The sequence below is a fragment of the Giraffa tippelskirchi genome, chromosome 9 (genome assembly GCF_054371585.1).
Source record: "Giraffa tippelskirchi isolate mGirTip1 chromosome 9, T2T-mGirTip1v1.2.pri, whole genome shotgun sequence".
In the NCBI taxonomy this organism is placed as follows: domain Eukaryota; kingdom Metazoa; phylum Chordata; class Mammalia; order Artiodactyla; family Giraffidae; genus Giraffa; species Giraffa tippelskirchi.
Genome location: NC_137283.1, coordinates 55,450,369 through 55,472,261, shown reverse-complemented (window position 1 = coordinate 55,472,261; position 21,893 = coordinate 55,450,369). Strand labels below are relative to the sequence as shown.

Sequence of the window (21,893 nt, the reverse complement as noted above, 5' to 3'; positions counted from 1 at the left end):
GGCCATCGGGTGCACACGGTCCAGTCTCAACACCCGTTTTCACAGCTGTGGATGTCTGCTCCTCCATTTTACAGATGCGCAAACTGAGGCCCATCAGCATGACCATGCAGCACGTTAGCGGTGAAGGCAGGACTCTCGGGTCTCTGAGCCCCATCTTCCTGGGCGCTTTCCACTGCCTGAGATTCAAAGGCCCCAGTGCAGGTGATACGTGTATCCAGGAAAACTTCCTGAGCCTTTGAAGAAGGGGGACCGGTGAGGGGTCAGGTTTGAGTGACCAGGAAATAATCAGGGCAGAAGATGCACCCTGGAGAAGATCTGGAGGGACGTTTGAGTGAACTCTGAAGGTGCTGAGATCAGGGAGTTAGACTCGTGTCTGAGGATTTGGAAATCCCTGATTTTGCACCCAGCCCTCTCCTCCATCCGCTTCTAAGCTCTTCCAGCCGCCCTGCTAATGAGGATAGTCATATTCGCCGAGTCCGTCATCGTGTCTCCTCCATCTCAAACTTTCCAGCTCCCAGAGATCGCAGTGCCGAAGCCGCTGCACCGCCTCCCCGCCAAGCTGGCCAGCTCTAGGAAGGTTCCAGCCTATTTCAGAGGAGCCAGGGGCCGTGACATCTGCAATCTGGTTTCCTCCCACATGTCACTGCACCAGTGGGGGCGGAGTGAGGGCCCGAAGCGCCCCGAGAGGCTCCCGCAGGGGACAGCCTTCCCGTTTTATGAGTTACAAGGCCCCTTTGGCTGCGCTCAGGGTTTCGGCTCCTAGTGAGTGTCACACCCGGTGGGATTTAATGGGCAGAGCCGGACAGCCCCGGGCCAGCTTACAAAGCGCTCGTCCCCCCACGTGGGTGCTCGTGTCCTTTTACGACTCCAGGCTGCTGGACAGGACTGTGCTCATTTGGAGGGTCGTTTAGGGTAATGAGCTCTGAGCAGCTTTAATTTATGTTCCCTTTAAATCCCAAGTCAGCCCAGGGGGAGGATACAGCCCTGTGGAGACTAGTCTGGAGGATTTAAAACTTGGCCCCTCTGCAGGCTGGCCAAAAGGGACATATTACGGTCGAGGAGATGGCTGCTTTTACCGGCATGTTCTCACTTCATGAAGCCCACAATGAACCTAGATAGTCATCCCAACTTTAGGGATTAGAAGCAGAGAGGTTGGTGAAGTTCTAGGCCATTTGGTCTCTAGAGCGGCAGTGCTGACCACGTGGCATTTTTGTCTGTTTTCCCAGCATGTGTCATTACCCTTGATTTGCAGATTTAAAAAAAAAAAACGGGCACGGAAAGTTGCAGTAATTTGCTGGAAGTGGTAGAGCTGGGATTCAAACCAGGCAATCTGAGTTTTGGACCCGCCCTCTCAGCCAGTACTTTGCACTGTACTGTAGTCATGCCTGATTCCTTCACGGGTTTGCTCTTTGACGTAGGTGCTGCTTTGTCCTTGGTGAGTAAGTGAGTGAGGGAATGGAAGGATGGATGGTTTGGTTGGGTGGATAGAAGGATCGCCAGGTGGGTGGGTGGGTAGAGGGATGGCTGAGTGGATGGGTAGTTGGACAGATGAATGGGTAGGCAAGTGGGTGGATGGAGGTATGGGGGGACTGATGGAGAGAAGGAGGGAAGCAGAGGTGAGTGGCTGTATGGGCAAATGGGTGAAAAGTGTGTAGGTGGGTGAGTGAGTAGACGGTAGGGGTTTGGGTCAGAGGGCTTTCTCATATGTAATATATTGGTGCATTCAAAGAAGGTGTCTGGAGACAACACCTCACCTAGTTATCTTTTTTTAAACAGAACTTTTATTTATTTATTATTTGATGTTTATTTGTTTGACTGCACCGAGTGTTAATTGCAGCACTCAAAATCTTTAGTTACAGCATGTGGGATCTAGCTCCCTGACCAGGGATCAAATCTGCATGCCTTGCGTTAGGAGCGTGGAATCTTAGCCACTGGGCCATCAAGGAAGTCCCCCTCATTATGATTATAATGGGCATTTTGACGAGAGAGGCCATGGAGCAGACAATGTGTTTGTTTACCACTGAGTTACCAGTACCTACAGTACAGAGTCTGAATGGTCAAAAACCAAACAGATAGGAACCAGATAGCTAAAAATACAGACCTTGCAGCCTTCCTTAGGGCATGCTGTGCAAAGGACCTGTCTCACAGGTTTATATTGATGGACTAGGGAAATGGATTTTCCAGTAGTCAAGTATGGATGTGAGAGTTGGACTATAAAGAAAGCTGAGCGCCAAAGAATTGATGCTTTTGAACTGTGGTGTTGGAGAAGACTCTTGAGAGTCCCTTGGACTGCAAGGAGATCCAACCAGTCCACCCTAAAGGAGATCAGTCCTGGGTGTTCATTGGAAGGACTGATGCTGAAGCTGAAATTCCAATACTTTGGCCACTTGATGTGAAGAGCTGACTCATTGGAAAAGACCCTGATGCTGGGAAAGATTGAGGGCAGGAGGAGAAGGGGACGACAGAGGATGAGATGGTTGGATGGCATCACCAACTCAATGGACATGAGTTTGGGTGAACTCCAGGAGTTGGTGATGGACAGGGAGGCCTGGCGTGCTGCGGTTCATGGGGTCGCCAAGAGTCGGACACGACTGAGCAACTGAACTGAACTGAACTGGGGAAATGGATGAACCCTCTGTGAGGGTTGCCAGTCTGTCCCCCAAGGGAGGAAGTGGTTACTCACCAAGAACATGAGCTCTCTAGGGCCTGTCAGAGCATTTGGGCAGAAATTATTAAGAAAGCATGTCTTGGAGGTGTTTTTCTTCCCCTGGATTTGAAGATTAGCCTGGTAGCAAATATCAAAAGTGTGTAGACTCAGTTCTGTTGACATTAGTGGTCCTAGACTATTTTGATTTGCTTATTTAACTAATGACTCCAGTCTAAGATAAGGTCTGTCACTAAGGCTTCCATTGAATCTGTCAAGGCGTGGGATTATAGTTGCTTTTTCATGTGTATTTTTAATGGCAGTTTGCCTCCATCTGTTGTGCTCACAGCCCTTCAATAGGACAGTGAAATAAATGAGCCAGAATATCATGAGAGCACCCCAACCCTTGTCTCCTGACTCCCCTTTTAGCTCTTTCTAGAAAACAAAAGTGAGGAAGAAGTAGATTAAAGAGAGCCCAGGACACGTTTCTAGCCAGAAGCTGAGGTTGGATTGAGGACAGATGGTGGGTCTGTGCTCACTGGTTTTGTCTCTGAAGGTCTGTGAACCTTCAGGGGAGGACAAGGTCATTGTCATCAAACATGTTATAGATGAACAATTGTGTGGTTTATTTTAAAGTGTTAGAGGAACACATTGTGTGACATCATGGGTGTTATCAGGATGAGGTCAGCATAGAAGCAAATGTTAAAAACGAGCTGAGTTTAGACGACAGTTGGTCCATAATGGAGCAGCCGTGCTCAGGCAAGCCAAACTGGTGAGGAGGAGAGCCCTAGCTCTCCTTCATTGAGTTATTAAGTGTCAGTCACTGTTGTGAGTGTCTTGCAGTATTAATTTGTTGACCCCTCCCAGCAGATTAATGAGTTGGGCACTGCTAAGGCTTAGAAAGGTAATATAATACATGGCCAGTAAGCATCCGAGCCAGGATTTGAACCCAGACAGCCCCACCTGGGAGTGTGAACTCGCATTGCTGCACTCTGTGCTGGGCTAAGTCGCTCAGTCGTGTCCGACTCTTGGCGACCCCATGGACTGCAGCCCACCAGGCTCCTCTGTCCATGGCGATTCTCCTGCTGCTGCTCCAGAAGGAAATAAAAAGAGCACAGAAAACAAAAGCAAAGCCCATTTGCCCTTGCAGCCTGGGAGTCAGCTGCACACACTGGTACGTTGAGGGAACCCAACTGGCCTCTATTTTCATGTCTGTTAAATGGGATCAAGTGTAGGCAGAGGCCATGTGTATTGGCCCCCGTTTGCCACGTGACCTTGAGCCAGCCCCTCCACATCTTTGGAGTTTTGGGCGTCCATGAGCTCTCTCCTCAGTGTCTGCTGCAAGGAGTCCAGCCCTTGCCTGGCTTGAGGCAGAGCCCCCAAGTTCCCGGATACCTGGCAGTGTCTGATGCTGGGCAGACTTCACAGCAGCATCAGGGCGCAAGGAGGCCCGGCTTCCCGCGCCCCCGGGTAGCAGAGCTTTGCCCGGCAGGCTGAGCTGCTGGGACCAAATGCCAGCAGCACTGGACTACCCCGGACAGTTTCAGCAGGAGGGTGGCAGGATCAAGCGGAGTCTGAGAAGGTCCCTCTGGCAGCCGGGTGAAGAGTTGGGAGGGCAGCCCCAGGGAAGGGGCGCCAACTGGAAGCGAGTGTTACAGACATCCAGGCAAGAGATGGCTTGGGCTTCGAGGCTGTGACAGAGGGGCCAGTGGAGTCGGGGAAGGTGTGAGGGTGAACTTGGGAGACGTTTAACGTTCAGACCCGAGATGTTCAGGTTTCCGACTCGCTGCCCGGGAGGATGGAGGCAATACTGGCCTCATGGAATGAGTTGGGAAGTGTTCCCTCTTCAGCTTTGAAAATTTTAGAATGATTGGCAGTAGTTCTACCTTGAATGTTTGGTAGAATTCATCGTTGAAGTTTTGTAATTTCCCATGTATTATCTTTATTTCTCCCTGTGAGCTTGTGGTTCTAATGTCCTTTCATTTCACTTTGCAGGACTCCCTCGAACACTTCCTGCAGCACAGATTTTGTTGTCACAAGCTGCCGCAGGTTTATTTAGGAATGTCTTAACGTCCAGCTCAGTTCTGAAGGACAGTTGTATGGAATTCAGGATTGATTCTTAGCTGACAGGTTTTTTTCTTTAAGCATTTTGAATATATTGACCATCTACCTTGTATCCTCCAAATTCTGATAAGAAATCTTCTAATGATCTTAACGAGATTCCATGTATGTTACAGAAAAGCCCAAACGAACTTTTGGGCCATCCCATAAATTTTGAAAAAGAAGACAGAGGTGTGGCTAGAAGAGCGGGCAGTTCGATAGCTGAGCGGGTCCTGACTGCAGCCTGAGTCAGGGCTGTGTGTCTGCACACAGGTGCACAGCTGCAAGCACACACACACACACACACACACACACACAGACATGGCACTAGGAGTGCAGGTAGGAACACACACACACACACACACACACAATGGCACTAGGAGTGCAGGTAGGAACACACACACACACACACAATGGCACTAGGAGTGCAGGTAGGAACACACACACACACACACACACACACACACAATGGCACTAGGAGTGCAGGTAGGAACACACACACACACACACACACACACACACACACACACACACACAGACATGGCACTAGGAGTGCAGGTAGGAACAGGCCGTTTCTCCCTGATCTTTCTGGCTCTTGGCCCCCATGTGAATCAGAGGACGCCGGTCCTTCGCTGGGCAGACCTGGAGAGAGGTGTCCATGGTCTTTCTGGTGCCAGGAATAGCCTCTCCTTGCACCGCAACCTAACACTCATGTCCTCTCCTGAGGCCATGCTTCCGCCTGCGTGGACCAGGCCTGATGCAGGGGTCCTGAGCCTGCCCGTTGAAGGCCTGGAATAGAATTGGCACAGCCACTCCAGAGAGTGGAGACTCCTTCCTCACGGCTGCTTCTCCATCCATCCATCCATCCATCCATCTATCCATCCATCATTCCCAGAGGGCAGGAATCAGTATTGATAAAAATTAAAAAGACAAGATGCTTGAATTTTTAGTATGAAGAGAGATTTTGTGCGCAGTCATCTGGGACCGTGTTGCCAAAGGCAGGAGGGAGCCATTGAAGGTTCTTGAGCAAGACAGCGGGTTGTGGGCTGGTTTGTCTTGTCAGTCAGTCACTCTGCTGTGTAGAGAGAGGAGCTGGGAGCAAGGAGGCTGCTGTGATGGGGCCAGCCCACCAGGCCCCTCTGTCCATGGGGTTCTCCAGGCGAGAATACTGGAGTGGGTTGCCGTTCCCTTCTCCAGGGGATCTTCCCGACCCAGGGATCGAACCTGGGTCTCCTTGCAGCTAATGGGGAGAGAGGTCTGTCTTGAACAGCATGTGTAAAGGTCCTGAGGCAGCAAAGAGCTTGGACTGCCCCTTGAACCAGAACAGACTTGCGGGGGTGGGGCAGGAAGGCGGTCCTGCCTGGTCTTACCCGTCTCTGGGTCCCCGTGGAGGCACAGAGCACTCGGTAACGGCTTGTGGTGTTAGCAGGGCCCTGGCCGGTTCTCTGTCCCTTGGCCAGACTAGCAGTTCTGACCCTCTCTCTCTCCTCTGCTCTGTTTCCCCAGTGCCTACACCGAGCCCTACAAGGTCTGTCCGATCTCGGCTGTGGCCCCCAAGGAGGACCTTACGTCAGATGAAGAGCACGGAAGCTCGGAGGAGGAGGAGGACAGCACTGCGAGAGACCCCAGCCTCACCCACAAGGTAGGGGGCCGGTGGGATGTGGGGGTCAGAGACGTGAAGGTGGAGGGAAGGTCCACTCCCTTCCGTCTCCGGGCGGAGGGAGCTGTTTGCAGACAGCTGAGCCCTGGCTGGACGCAGAGGCAGAGTCTCGTTCGGGGCTGTGGCAGACGAGGGCCACGGGATGCTGCGGGGATGACTGCTCTCGTCCGCCTGGGTCCCTGGAGCCTGGGGCTTCCAGAGCCTCGGTCGTGGGGGGGACGTGGGATAGAGCTGCCTGACTTGAATCAAGGCAGCGCTTCCCTGGTGGCTCAGATGGTAAAGAATCTGCCTACCATGCAGGAGACCAGGGTTCAGTCCCTGGGTTGGGAAGATCCCCTGGAGAAGGGCATGGCAACCCACTCCAGTATTCTTGCCTGGAAAATCTTGTGGACAGAGGAGCCTGGTGGGCTACAGTCCACGGGGTCACAAAGAGTCAGACACGACTGAGTGACTGAGCACACAAGGGCTAGATTCCAATGACCTGGGGCCCTGGGCCTCAGTTTCCTCATCTGTGAAGTGGGAATTGTGAAGGTGCGATGAGTTAGGTGTGTGAGTGAGTTTCATGAAGATGTCCTTACTCCCTACAGTGATGTTGGAGTGAAGGGTGGGGAGGTGGGCGAGGCTGAGAGAAAGTGAACTTGAAAGTGTTAGTCACTCAGTTGTGTCTGACTCTCTACAACCCCAGGTACTATAGCCCGCCAGGCTCCTCTGTCCATGGGATTCTCCAGGCAAGAATACTGCAGTGGGTTGCCATTCCCTTCTCCAGGGGATCTCCCAACCCAGGGATTGAACCTGGGTGTCCTGCACTGCAGGCAGATTCTTTACCGTCTGAGCCACCACGGAAGCCCTGCAGGTGGACGGTGAGGCAGGGCCCAGGTCACAGTCGAGACCCAGACCTTGTTATTAGGCATCAGGCCTTGTTCATGGTGGTGGTTACGTCTGCTCACCATCCGGTGCTGGGATGAGCCCACGCCTCTCGCTGTTCCTGACCCAATCTTAGTTCTTTCACGCACTTCCAGGACACACGGGCTGTTTTCCCCTCCCAGCCCAGGTGAGGTGGTCCACTCTGACCATGGGCTCTTCCTCCGGGAGCATCGGCCCAGGTGCCTGGTGCTTACCAAGCAGTTGACAAATGGGCACGTGTTTCATTTTGTCTCGTGCATTTGTTTTCTTTTAAAAGTTTGCTCACCTGTCTGCACAGTGCTTTTCACATCATCTGCCTGGTGCTGTGAGGATGCTCAAGGGTTAGGGTTAGGGTTAGGGTTAGGGGGCTTTCCCACCAGCTCGGCCATGGTCCCTTCCCCTTCGAAGGCCTCCTCTCCCTGCTTCTCACTCTCCGGGCAGCGAGCTGTGTGTGGGGCACTCGGTGCTCCCACGTCCGCTCTCTCTCTCATTCCTTACAACAGTGCTGAAGTCGGTGGCATTTTCCCTGTTCTGCAGCTGAGAACATAGAGGGTCAGAAAGATTAAGTCACTTGTCCAAGGCCACACTGCACGTGATTGAAGGGGCTGGAAACAGGGCTGACTCCAAACCCAGTCTTGTCTGTCTGTTTCTCTGCTGTGATCTTGGTGGCCTTCTCTTGCCTCTCCGCTTCCTCCGCTCCCTCCGGGAGGAGCTCTTGGCTCAGGGAGGGGTGGGCGTGTGGGGAAGGGAGGTGAGCTTTGACTCTGGCCCTTCTGGGCATCGCTGGGGTTGTGGAGCCTGGGCGCAGAGAGCCCTCGCTGTCCTCAGGGGTCGGTCCTCTGACGCTGGGGCTGGGTCCCAGCAGAGCCGAGGGGCCAAGAGAGCGGTGGGGCCCCCCACATGCAGCTCTGTGTACCCCGTGATGGTTCTCCCCTTCCCCTGGGACCACCTACGTCTCCCCCCTCCCACTGTGTTGCCGGCCACTTCCCACCACGAGAAGGACCGTCCCGTCGTTTCTGAGCACACAGAGGGAGACGTGGCAGTCCAGACCCCCCAGCCTGGTCGGTCCACTCTCTGGAGCCCAGCCTGCTCACCTGCCAAATGGACTGAGCGCCCCCATCTAGCCTGCTCCCCCCTTCCTCCCTGTGAGGGCTCTGTGATGCTGCAGCGGTGCAGGCCCCTGTGGACATCAGGTCTTCGTTACCCAAGGCATGCTCTGCTGGGGGGTCCTCGTCATGTTTGAGGTCCCCGCAGGCGAGGGCTCAGTACCCGGGGACGCTCATTCCCAGCCCCCAGGGCCTTCCCCGAGGTACCTGGTACGCAGACGGCTGTGTGTCCCTCCACACCTTCTCCCCTGTACTCACCGACATACATCATTCACTAAGCGTTGGAAATGGACGAAATGGATGGCATTATTTGTGGAGGTGTGGGGTTTTTTTCCCCCATAAACCGTATCAAGCTCTGAGAAACAGGGGCGATCACTGGGTGGGGTTCATTTGCTAGTATCTTAGACATTGTCCCACGTCAGTGCGGGGAGCTCTCACTTCATTTTTTTTGTGCCCGACTCTTCCAATGTCTGGATGTGCTGTCAGTTTTCTGCCCTCCCCTCGCTGAGGGGCACTTAGAGTGTCTGTGGTGTTTGGGAAATACTTATTCGTCTGCACACAGGATCCCGACCTTCGTTGCAGCCTGCAGGGTCTTTAGTTGAGGCGGGCAAACTCTGAGTTGCAGCTCGTGGGAGCGTGTTCCCCAACTGGGGATCGAACCCTCAGGCCCCCTGCATTGGGAACTCGGAGTCTTAGCCACCTTTGCTCTGTGGACAGCACTGCAGGGCACCTGTTCATACCCCTCCTCATACACACATTCTTTCCTGCGGGTGGATCCCGGGAGAGGGCAGTGCCAAGAGCAGGCCAATTTCAATCAGTGTCTGTACCTCCTGATCAAGCCCCCACCACAGGCTGTTGCAGGGCGCTCCCTGGCAGTTCTGGGGTGTGAGGGCCCCTCGACCACTGGGAAGTTTCCAGACGGAGCAGTCTTTGCTGGGGTGGGGAGGTGGAACGTTCACTTCTTATTCTTCTGTCTTCTATCCTCTCTGAAAATTCTGCTTCTCTGAAAAGCAGACCTCACCTCTCTGTGCCTCTGTCGCGTCCTGGGAGCAAGGGGAGCCAGATTTCCACTCCAGCCATCTCAAAGGGGCAGCCTTGGACTGGGATGGCCTCCCCTGGACCTTGGGCGTGTGTGGGGATATGGTGGTGAGCCCCACCCTTCCTCCAGGGTGATACGGCTTACGTAACAATAAATAACAAGTGCTGAGCCCCACCCACCCTTCCCAGATGTTTCGGGACTGACCCAGGCGGGAGGGGAGAGATTTTTGCAGCAGGACAGGAAACTGAGCCCAGCTGGTCCACCCACCTGTCTGACCTCCCTCGCTCCACTCCCACTCGCGGACAGACAACGGGTGTGGGTTGAAGGAAAGAGGGGGCAAAAAAAGAGAATCCCGACGGACCTAAAAATAGATCTAGCAATGAAAGGAGACATTCACAAGCTGGCTCGCAGGTTCCCCTCCCGACAGTGCGCCCGGTTTTCAAGCTATTGGGGACTTTTCAGGCAACATACCAGCTCCCCCGAGATCAGCCCGGGAGTTGGCGGCCCCTCTGGTTACCTCCCCCCTGACCGGAGTCCCGTTGTCACCGAGGATGTTGTTTTCTTGGACAGGTCCACCCCTGAGCCCAGCCCTGTCCTGTGGAGCAGACCCGTCCTGTTTGCCCACCCTCTCTGGTCCCTGCCCAGGCAGGACCCCCCCCTCCCGGCTGCACCCGGGGTCCTAGGGGCCTGGCCCAGCCCCCCTGCTGGCCTCCTGCCGCCAGCTTTGCACTTGCGACCTCGCCCTGACCGTCTGTCGGGGTTAAAGGATCTGCTTGAACCCTGGTCATCTCCACGGGGCCAGCCCCCAACCCATGTTAAATGTCACCCTGCACCTTCTCCACGCCACAGATCCTGAACCCGTGTTCCGCTGCGCGTTGGCTCCACTGCAGACACGCTCCTCTGGGCCCAGAAGGCCGGTCCACACCTGCCGCAGCTTCCTCCCCTGCAGCCAGCTCGCCTTCCCAGAAAACCCGTCTCCTGTTGGATGTGAGCTCCCTCCCGTCCACACCTCTTCTCTCTGTGACCCCACCCAGTTCCATCCGGCCCTCCTCTTCTTCAGCAGAGTTGTATTTCTTTGTCAACTATTTACTGAGCACCTACTGTGTGCCAGGCACCCCTCTCAGGGCTGAAGAAACAGCAGCCACAGGTCAGACCAGGTGTCTCCTGGCTCTGCTGGAGTGTACCTTCTAGAAGGTGATGAGCAATCATCCAGAAAACTCCCTAAGATGGGTTGCGGTGGTGAAAGTGCTATAAACAATGCAGACCATAGAGGTGGGGGACAGAGCACCGGGGGTGAAGAGAGAGAGGGGAAACTTAGGGAGGCTGAAGAAGGCTTTTCTTTTTTCCATTTATAAGAGTTTTGTTGAAGGACTTCCCTGGCAGTCCAGTGGCTGAGACTCCATGCTCCCAGCGCAGGGGGCCTGGGTTTGGTCCCTGGTCAGGGAACTGGATCTCACATGCTGCAACTAAAGATCCCACATGCTGCATTGAAGATAGAAGACACCGTGTGCCGCACCTAAGACCTGGCACAGCAAAAAAAAAGGGAAAGGAGTTTAAAATACACATAGCATAAAATCTTCCACCTTGACCATTTTTAAGTATACGGTTCAGTCACGCCAAGAACATTCACGTTGTTGGGCAACCATCCCTACTGTCCATCTCCAGAACTTTTTCATCTTCCCAAACTAAGACTCAGCACTTGTTACAGAGCAACGCCCCACCCCACCCCAGCCTCTGGCATGCACCATTCCACTCTCTGCTTCTATGATGGTGATTACGCTAGACACCTCCACTGTGCGGACTCACAGGGTGTCTATTTTTGTGTGTCTGGTTTAGTTCACTTCGCAGAATGTCTTCAGGGTTCATCCATGTTGTCATGTGTGTTAGGATTTCCTTCCTTGGAAGGCTGGATGATATTCCACGATGTGTTCATATCACATTTTGTTAGTTCATCCATCCATGGATGCTTGGGTTGCCTCCACTTTCCCATGACTGTGAATCATGCCGCTGTGAACTTGGGTGTGCAAATCTCTCTTTAAGACATCGCTTTCAGTTCTTTTGTATATGTACCCAGAAGCAGAATTGCTAGATCACATAGTCATTCTCTGTTGTTGTTCTGTGGCTCACTCGTGTCTGACTCTGTGACCCCACGGACTGCAGCACGTCAGGCTTCCCTGTCCTTCAGTATCTCCCAAAATTTGCTCAAACTCATGTCCATTGAGTTGGTGATGCCATCCAACCATCTCATCCTCTGTCACCCCCTTCTCCTCCTACCTTCAGTCTTTCCCAGCATCAGGGTCTTTTCTAATGAGTCTCCTCTTTGCATCAGCTGGCCAAAATATTGGAGCTTCAGCATCAGTCCTTCCGATCAATATTGAGGACTAATTTCCTATAGGATGGACTGGTTTGATCTCCTTGCAGTCCAAGGGACCCTCAGGAGCCTTCTCCAACACCTAAGTTCAAAAGCATCAATTCTTTGGCACTCAGCCTTTTTTATGGTCCAACTCTCACATCCAGTACGTGACTACTGGAAGAATCATAGCTTTGACTAGATGGACCTTTGTCAGCAAAGTAATGTCTCTGCTTTTTACTATGCTGTCTAGGTTGGTCATAGCTTTTCTTCCAAGAAGCAAGTGTCTTTTAATATCATGGCTGCAGTCACCATCCACAGTGATTTTGGGACCCAAGAAATTTTTTGAGGACCTGCCATACTCTTTTACAAGCTGGCCCATTTGAGATTCCCTCCAGAGATACAAGAAGGTTCAAGTTTCCCGGGAAGCCTTTGTGATGGGGAGGAAACCTTTGAGCAGGGAGCTGGCTGTTGGGAAGGAGGAAGAAAATGGGAAGGTCTGGGGACAGCCCTGTGGGCAGGGAGTGGCAATGCAGAGAGAGGCGGGAGGTGGGAGTGAGCCCAGGAGGGGTGGGCAGAGGAGGACGGGGTGGGCTGGAGAGGTTCTGTAGGGCTTTGCTCCGCCCACAAGTGGGCTCCTCCCGGCTCCCCCGCCGCCCTCGCTGTGGCCCCTCTCTCTGCACACTGTCCACCTTGGACACCGAGCCTCCACCCTGGTGGTCTCCCCAGCCCAGGAGCAGCCTCAGCGTCTCTGGCTCTGTCTTCTGCTCAATCTCTCCCCACTCCCTGACCATCCTCTGTGCCCGCGCCTCCACGTGAGGTGCTGATTTCCTGGGTCCTGGGCTCCTCCAGCTCCGCTCTCCTCCCGGTCCTCTGCTCTAGCGGCTGCTCGTGGGCCAGTGGCGAGCCCCCTCGGGTGTGTCCCCGGAGCTGACCTTCCACCTCACCCCTCCCTTTAGCCCCATGTTCCAGCTGCCACCTGCTTTAGGGGGCCCTTCTCGGAAGCCCTGCAGACGCCTCAGGCTCGGCACACCCCCAGCTGAACTCGCCACTTTTCCACGCGTCTCACCCCCGACCCCCAAGTCCCTGCCTCTCCTCTCGAGTTTGCTATTTTGGTGATTGGCACGACTTTAAAGTCCTTAGCATTTCATCTCCTGTTGCCATGTGTTAATCACGGATGGAATGGAATTCAGCCACAAAGGCTGCAGAACGAGGCGGTGTGTTCCTTACCCGCACCCCAGGGCCTTTGCGCTTGCACTTATTTCCACGCGAGACACGCTTCCTGCCCTTGGCACCGCGGGCTGCGGGGCCCCGAGGAACGCCGCCTCCTCCGAGAGGCCTCGTCCTGCTCGCCCTGCTCACTCCTGTCCTTTCCTTCCTCTACCCTGTCTCAGGCTGTGATCGTGTTCTGTATTATTTCTTCTGCTTAGTTGCATATCGTTTACCTTTCCCTCTCAGAATAGCTCCAGGAAGGCAGGGACCGTAACTATCCTGTTCGCAGTTAAAATCGCTGCTGCCTGGCACGTAAAACAGCATTCGGTAAATATCCTCAAAGAAACTGATACATAAATGAATGCGTTAGACCCAGGTCCTGCACTTAAACAAGGAAAACGATCTCAGATGAACGACAGTTTAATGAACACAAGCACCCCTTCAGTCATGTAAAATTTGCAGAGCACAGCGGTTCAGCCAAGTTAACACAGAGAATTTATTTTCAGACAGTTGAGTGGAGGACAATGAAGACGCAGACTCTCAGAACCTAAAGCAGAAGGGAGAGAATGGGGGCTCAGAGGTCCGGGGGGTGTCCTGGTTGCCCGCCTGTCCCATACATCCTTGTTAAGGGCCCTGGAGGTCTTGTGGGCTGTCAGGAGCCCACAGCCTGGGGATGGCAGCATTGGGACGCGCCGGGCCTCAGAGAGCTTCCTCTGTGCCTGGTTTTCCTCTCTGCCAAGGCTCAGACCCCTTTCACCAGTTTAGAGCTGGGGCACGAGGTGACCTTTGCCCTCCCTTTCCCCTTCCTGACTTTGTGACCGTCTCTCTCTGTGCCTGGTCCACAGCCCGGGTGCTCAGAGTCTGACCCGCGGACCACCAGCACCCCAAGCCCCTAGATTTGTCCGTATCTGCATGTTAAGAAGAGCCCCCGGGCGGCTCATGTGCGCGCTCAAGTTTGAACTCTGGTCTGTGTCAGCCGTCCAGTCTGTGTGGAGCACTCACAGCTTCCTCCGCTCCTCACGGTGCAGGAAAAGAAGCCAGTGGGGTGCCCGACCGTGGGGACTTATGGTCAGTGTGGAGAATGAGAAGGCTCCTTGTGTGATAATCTCTAGGCTCTACATCTTACGCACTTTCATGAAGGTTACACATCACAGTTATTTACAGAACAAAGGCTGCTCGGGGGACGGAGCAGTCACGGGGTCTCAGTTGTGTAATTGTGCCTGATCCGTGTGAGTGTCCCCAGTCTTAAGAGTGAGGACAGCCAAGGAGGCTTCCAGGAGGAGGTGAGGCGTAGTGCGCTCTGTGAAGGAGCGCGGGATGTGGCTACGCAGAAAGGAGAGAGATGCATAGGAGGGCAGAGCACACAGCATGAAGGAGAGGAGCCCAGTCTTTGACTGGCTTCCTGGCCTTTAGGTGGGCCTTTCTCAAACTGAAGTGAGAGGCTAAGGACAGGACCCCTTTGATTTTTTTTACTTTATTAAGAGCACTTAACATGAAATCTACCCTCTCAGTGTCCATCGAAGGATGGGTGGATAAACAGTGTGGTCTTCACACACAGTGGAATACTACTCAGCCTTTAAAAGGAAGGAAATCCTGGCACGTGGTACAACGTGGACCAACCCCGAGGGCACAGTACTCAGTGAAGTCAGGGGGTCAGAGAAGGACAAATACTGTGTGACTCCACGTATAGGACGAGACTCAGCCAGTCAGAGTCACAGACGCAGAGAGAAGAATGGTGGATACCAGGGGCCAGGGATGGGGAAGGATTGGGTGTGGGGTCTGTGATACACGAGAGCCCTTTGTCTCCCGGAGAGGGTAGACCACAGATCTGGGAGAGGCCGCCGCTCCCTCCAGGCTGTCCTGCAGGTTGGAGACGGAGTCGAGGAGAAGTCAGGTCTCCTGAAGCCTCGTGGGGTCTCCTGAAGCTCCGAGATAACACGCCGTTGGCATCACAAATCGCATCCAGGACCAGAGGCTCTCTGTGATGCTGGAAGTTTTCTGAAGAATCTGGGCCAAACCCAGACTCACTCCAGCCTGTGCTCAAGAGCTTGAATAAGGCTGGGTGTCCCAGGCGCAGAAGCTGACTGCTGGTTCCTGGGGGAGGGGGAGGCTGGGGGAGACGTTCTGTTGGTCCCACCTACTTCCCTCCTTGTCCTGCAGGTGTGGCCTCTCTTTTGCCCGCCTCATCCCTTCTCTGCCACCTGTGTGAACACAGGTGACAGCTGGTATAAAAGCAACCCCCCTCTCTCCAAGCGCCTGTCTGAACCTTCCAACGGCCGCCGAAGTCAGTGCTGGATACCCCGGTGCGTTCCAAGTGGGAAGATGATGTCCGTTCCGGCAGTGCCCCAGGGGGCCTCAGAGACAGCATTCTCGTGGGGTCCCTGCCACCTGTGTGAGTCTGGCTCCCTGTGACCTCAGGGCACTCCAGCAAGGCCCCTCGCTGGGACCCTCAAAATAGCTAAGCCTCATTAGGAATATTTCCCAGGGTTTGAAACAGCCCTGGTCAGCAGCTCCTTCTCTCTGTCCGGATGTGGTCCCCCCCACCCGCCACCCACAGGATATGCGGCCGAGGAAGCTGGCGGGCATGGAGCATCGGGGGCCCACCCTGGCGCTCTGCCCAGCTAAGGTTTAGCCGGTGACTTGGAGACACTTCATAGATCACAGGGAAGTTCTGGGCACAAGAACCTGCATGAGCTGAAAAGCCGTGAGGTACAGAAAAGCTAGGCGAGCTTACGGAATAAATTTGAGTTCCATGGGACAGGGAGGAATGGAGGAATGGAATGGGAGAGGGATAGAACTTCCCTGTGCCTCAGTTTCCCCATCTGTGAAATGGAGGTAAGAATAATAGTGCCTACCTCATATGTTGTTGGGAAGATTTAATGAGATAATCCACGTAGAAAGCTCAGAACCATACTTAGCACACACTAAGCCTTCAAGCAGAAGCATCACTTTGCCGACAAAGGTCCGTATATAGTCAAAGCTATGGTTTTTCCAGTATGGATGTGAGAGTTGGACAATAAAGAAGGCTGAGCGCCGAAGAATCGATGCCTTCCAGTTGTGCAGGAGAAGACTCTTGAGACAGCAGGGAGGTCAAACCAGTCAACCCTAAAGGAAATCAACCCTGAATATTCATCGCAAGGACTCATGCTGAAGCTAAAGTTCCAATACTTCGACCACATGATGCAGAGAGCCAACTCACTGGAAAAGACCCTGATGCTGGGAAAGATTGAAGGCAGGAGGAGAACGGGATGACAGAGGATGAGATGGTTGGGTGGCATCACTGATTCAGTGGACATGAGTTTGAGCAAGCTCCAGGAGTTGGTGGTGGACAGGGAAGCCTGGCGTGGTGCAGTCCATGAGGTCACAAAGAGTCAGATACGACTGAGCGACTGAACAGCATCAGTAGCTGTCATATTGTCCGAGAAGCACTAGCTGTTATATTACTCAGTAGGTATTGTTCTCCCTGTTTTACTGATGGGGCTCAGAGAAGAGAAGGAACTTGTCCAGGTGTGTAGGTGTAGGAAGAGGTGGAGCCCAGGCCTCGAACTAGGTCTCCTGACCCCAGAGCGCAGGTGTCAGCGTCGGATGGGAGGGCAGGTTCTCTGGGGCTTGGGGCCGCACAGGGCTGCAGGTGACAGAGAAAGGCAGCCCCCCAACCTTGGGTGGACTGGAGTAGGTCTCATGAGCTAAGAAGGCAGCTCTGCTGAAGCTGTGGGACGCTTGGGAGCTCCTGTCTGAGATGGTGGCCAGAGAGCCCGCCCACTCAGAGCAGGGCAGTTCTGAGCGGGGACAAGGCCTGGATGGGCGGAGCAGAGACAGATGTCGGTGGCAGTCACCTGAGAAGGAAAGATGTCTCCAAGAGCCAAGAGGCTGAGAGCTACAGCGTGGAGGGGGGCGTGTCCAGGTGACCGTGGGCAGGGGGGCAGGTGTGCACGGGGGAGGGGGCACTGAGCCAGGCCCCGGACGTCAGGACACGGGGCTCTGCTGGGAGCTGGCAGAGACGAGGGTGGGAGGAAAGAGACAGCTGTTTAAAGGCCGAGCAGGTCTTAACCCAGCAGGCCTGCAAGCAGGAGAAAACAGGAGCTTGGGGGTAGCTTCTCCCTCTGCTGCAGGACAGGACGCTGGGGAGAGAACCGTGGTCCTGGGCAAACGTGGAGCCATGCTGAGGGCCAGGCCAGGCAGCCTGGGGCTCATCACCCTGCTTCGCACAGCAACAGTGACAATGATTGGTATTATATTACAGTGGCCTCGAGGCCTCTCTGCCTTAGCTCTTCACTGAGAATGCAGAGTGTTTCCATCCACAGTCCTCTGTGATCAGTGTGACACTCTCTAAAACAGTGCTTCTTAAAATCTTTCTGTCTCAGACCCATATCTATCCTCTTAAAAATGATCCAAGGCCCCTAAGAGTTTTTGTTTCTGTAAGTTTTATCTATCCATGGTTACCAGGTGAGAAGGTAACACTGAGAAAAACTTAAAACATGTATCTTTTAACTCATTCTGAGAGAGCAACAGTAGACCATTTTAGGGCTTCCTGGGTAGTGCTGGTGGTAAAAGAACCTGCCTGCCAATGCAAGAGACACAGGTTTGATCCCTGGGTCGAGAAGATCCTCTGGAGAAGGGCATGGCAACCCACTCCAGTATTCTTCCCTGGAGAATCCCATGGACACAGGAGACTGGCGGGCTACAGTCCACGGAGTCACAGAGAGTCAGACATGACTGAAGCAACTTAGCACACAGAGACCATTTTATGTTAACATAAATCGCACTTATTATGAAAAACAGTTGTTTTCCAAAATGTTTAGTGAAAAGAGTAGTAGTGAAGTTGCTCAGTGATGTCCGACTCTGCAACCCCATGGATGTAGCCTACCAGGCTCCTCCATCCATGGAATCTTCCAGGCAAGAGTACTGGAGTGGATTGCCATTTCCTTCTGCAGGGGATCTTCCCAATCCAGGGATGGAACCCAGGTCTCCCGCATCACAGGCAGACGCTTTACCATCTGAGCCACCAGTGAGAAGAGTAACCAGGTTTTAATTTTTTTTTTTTTTTTTGGCTTTGCTGGTTCTTCACTGCGGTGCCCAGGCTTAGTGGCCCCGTGGCATGTAGGATCTTAGTTCCCCGACCAAGGCTAGAACCCTCATCCCCAGCATTGGCAGGTGGATTCTTAACCACTGGACCACCAGGGAAGTCCCTAGGTTTTACATTTTTGCAAACATGTTGTTCATGTCTGGCTTCATAGGAGACACCTGGATTCTCCTCTGTTGAGGAGAATTCCATCTGTTGAAAGTATTGTTTTGTACAAGTTTGGTGCAAATTAAGGCTCACGCAGATATGTAGTTGGAAAAGGGAGGTGGAACCTCAGAGTTTCTCAGACCAGACTGGGGACCGCTTTTCTAGAAGGAGACAGAGAACTAATATCCTCAAGCTGGAAAAACTGAGCCCTGGGCAGAGGACCAGGACTGCCAACTCTTCCTGCGTCTGTTTAGCCAGGAGGGTCCCTAAAGGAGGACTCTTCCCCTCTGTCCGGCCCTGCCCTGGTCCCAGGACAGCCAGCACTGGGCCGGCAGGTTTGCTGGGGCCTGGGGCGGAAGCGCGGCTGGGCGGCCCAGGGCAGCGGCGGAGATAAGCGGCTTGGAGCTCCCGGGGCAGAGGGAGGGCCGCCTGGCCTAACACCCACAGCGCCAGCCTGAGAAATGCGATAGCGCAGGCCCCGGCCCCCACACTCCTGGGAGGAGCCCTGTTCCCAGAAGTCTGTCCCTGGACACTGCCGTCAGCCTCGGAGTTCATTTCCTGGTTAAACAAACATCTGTATGAAACGGCCCCAGTGGGACCACGCCCAGGAGCAGCTTCGGAGGAGAGTCCCGGGCACATGGCTTTGCTGGGCCCCCTTCTTGTCCGGCTGGTGAAGACGCATCCATCATGGACACAGTCGGAAAGGAGGACAGCCCCCGCGCCCCACCTGGAGTCGGCCCGTCTGGCGGGAGGGCTGGGGAGGGATGTGCAGAGTGGCCTGTGCTCCGAAGTGCCTCCCGACAGCCTCCAGCCTGTGACAGTGGTAGTGGCGACAGCTCCAGAAGCTTGGGCAGGACGTGACCCCTCCGTCCATCACCTCCTCATCCCGGCCGTGCAGTGGGGGGGAACGCTGATCCCCTATCTTCCCGATGAGAAAGCAGGCATCTGAGCAGGGCTTGCACTCGGTCCTGCCGGGCTGTGGGTCAGGAAGTGTCCCGACTTCCAGCCCTGCTCTCCTTGCTGGGTGCCAGCGTGGGCGCTGCTCTGAGCCTGGGAGTGGGCACCAACCCTGGGTGCCCCTGCAGTGCTGGACTCCTGTCGCCACCCTCACGGTGCAGGTCAAGGACGGGTGTTTCCCGATTGGAAAACTCCGCCTCCTTCAATGAGCCGAAACACCATTTACTGAGTGCTGGCCGAGTGCCAGGCACGTCACTATGTGCTTCAGGGTTGGAGCTGACTACCTGTGGCTGAATCAAGTGTCTGCCACTGGCTCACAGTGACTCTGGGCAAAGCGTAGGACTTAGTTGTGCCTCAGTTTCCTCATCTGTAAAATGGTCCATAATAAAAGCAATTACCTCCTAGGTTGTTGGGAAGATTCAGTGAGCTAATATGTGAAAATCCAGAGCTAAACTTAAGTGTTCAGTAAATGCTGGCTGGTATGTTATTGTTATTCTTTCCTGGTGGCTCAGATGGTAAAAAAAAAAACAAATCTCCCCGCAATGCAAGAGACCCGGGTTCGATCCCTGGGTCGGGAAGATCCCCTGGAGAAGGAAATGGCAACCCACCACAGTATTGTTGCCTGGAGAATCCCATGGACAGAGGAGCCTGGCGGGCTACAATCCATGGGGTCACAGAGTCAGATCATTAGTAGGTATTATTATCAGCCATGTTTTCCAGATGGGGCTGGGAGAAGAGGAATAACTTGTCCAAGGGTGTAGGTGTAGGAAGGGGCGGAGCCCAGGACTTGAACCCAGGCCTTTCCACCCGGGAGCACAGGTCTCAGCGTCAAGCTGGACACGAGTGAGAATGGACGCACCGGCCCCTGGAAGATCGGTGGTCGTCGTGACTCTCGTCCTCGTCTCATAGAACGCATCTCCTGACCCCCGTCCATCCTCTGCAAAGTGGTTCTTGTTACGGAAGCTTGACCACAAGGTTTCCTTAACTGTCCAGACCCGTCCCGGCAGGATACGTTTCCAGGCGTGAGGATTTTGTTTCCAAAGGCTTTTTGCATGTGGCAGTCTGCAGGACCCCTGCTTGGGAGATGGGCTGCCCTTGGCGGCCACAGAGCCCATGCCAGCCCTGCGGATGCAGAAGGCAGACTTCGACGTGGTGCCTGTCGGGGGCAGGAGGCCGGGTGAGGCCTCACAGGTTTCCCTCCTGCTCTGCAGCAGTGGGGGCAGTGAGAGACCACTGGAGGACTGACCACAGGCCCACGTTCTACAGAATTGGGTGGCCTTGGAGAGACCGGAATCTCCAAAACACTGTACTGTTACTCAGGAAGCAGTTAGCGACAGACCAGTCAGGGAAGCAAACTCATTTATTGAGCACGTACTATATATCTCAATTCCATTCGTTCATTCAAATGTGTCTTGAACTTCTCCTGTGTGCCGGGGCAGCGTTAGATCGTGTGACAGCAGTAAAGAAAAGTGTGCAAGAAGCAGGTTAGAGCGGAGGTGCTCACCGGGAGCGGGCTCGTGCCCCAGGGGACATTCGGCAGGAGACACAGCCGGTTGTCACAGCTCGGAGCGGGGCTGCAGCGGTGATCCCGGCGGGCAGAGGCCGTGGACGCTGTTGACAGCACCACAGCGAGAGTCGTGGGGCCCAGAATGTCAGCGGGGCCAAGGCCGAGAACCTGGAGTGAGACTGACTGGGAGTTCTTTGGGTCAGCTGGTCATGGATGGCCACGCTGAGGGTATGTGTGGCTTTTAAGCAGAGACCGAAAAAGTCCAAAAGTGAGAATGAGAAGATCCGGGAATTCCCTACTGGTCCAGCGGCTAAGACTCCACGCTCCCGATGCAGGGAGCCCAGGTTCCATCCCTGGTCAGGAAATTAGTTCCCACGTGCCGCAACTGAGAGTTCACATGTGCTGAGCTTAGTCGCTCAGTTGTGTCCGACTCTTTGTGTCTCCGTGGACTGTAGCCCGCCAGGCTCCTCTGTCCATGAGATTTCCCAGGCAAGAATACTGTGTTGGGATGCCATTCCCTTCTCCAGGGCATCTTCCCGACCCAAGGTTCGAATCTGCATCTCTTGTGTCTCCTGCATTGGCAGGCAGATTCACATACCACAACTAAAACCCCACATCCCGCAGTGAAGATCAAAGATTCCATGTGCTGCAACTAAGACCCAGCGCAGCCAAATAAATAAGAATAAATATTTTTTAATTAAAAAAAGAATGAGCAGACCTGGGGAAGAATGTCGCAGGTAGAGGGAACAGCAAACGCGAAGGCCCTGGGTTAGGAGGGCATCGTCCCAGAGCCAGCATGTGAGACTGCCTGGTCACTCTCTGCGTGTTTCAGGTGAAGAAGCGGAGGCTCAGAGGTCGTGGTGTGCTGGCCGTCTCACAAGTTCACGATGCCTGAGCCGGGGTTGGTACTTGGGTGTGCTCAATTCCGGGGTCCGTGTGCGTTCCTCTGCCTCAGCTGCTGCTCTCGGAGGAGTGGCTCAGCCTTGACCCAGCAGTGGAGGCCTTTCCCTCCTTGTCCCTGTAAATGATTTGTTCCTGTTCCATCCCTGGATGCTTGGTTCCGTTCCTGGTACCATGTTAGGGTACAGAAACCACAACATAAGGACAGCTGACAATTCTGTAGCGTGTACTGTGTGCCAGACCCTGTTCCCGGTGTGCGATGCAGATACAGATACCGACACAAAG

At 54.2% G+C, this 21,893-nt stretch overlaps 1 protein-coding gene across 6 annotated transcripts in view; it reads left to right on the top strand.

Annotated features, from left to right (window-relative positions):
• Window positions 1–21,893, top strand: part of FGD5 (FYVE, RhoGEF and PH domain containing 5) — a 119,656-nt gene that overhangs the window by 50,944 nt on the left and 46,819 nt on the right. For all 6 annotated transcript variants that reach the window (XR_014064390.1, XR_014064389.1, XM_081526410.1 and 3 more), the window contains exon 3: window positions 6,251–6,386. Coding sequence is in view for 4 of the 6 variants with exons in the window: in XM_081526410.1 (XP_081382536.1) it covers window positions 6,251–6,386 (136 nt within the window). In the remaining 2 variants the exon portion in view is untranslated. The remainder of the gene's footprint in view (window positions 1–6,250; window positions 6,387–21,893) is intronic.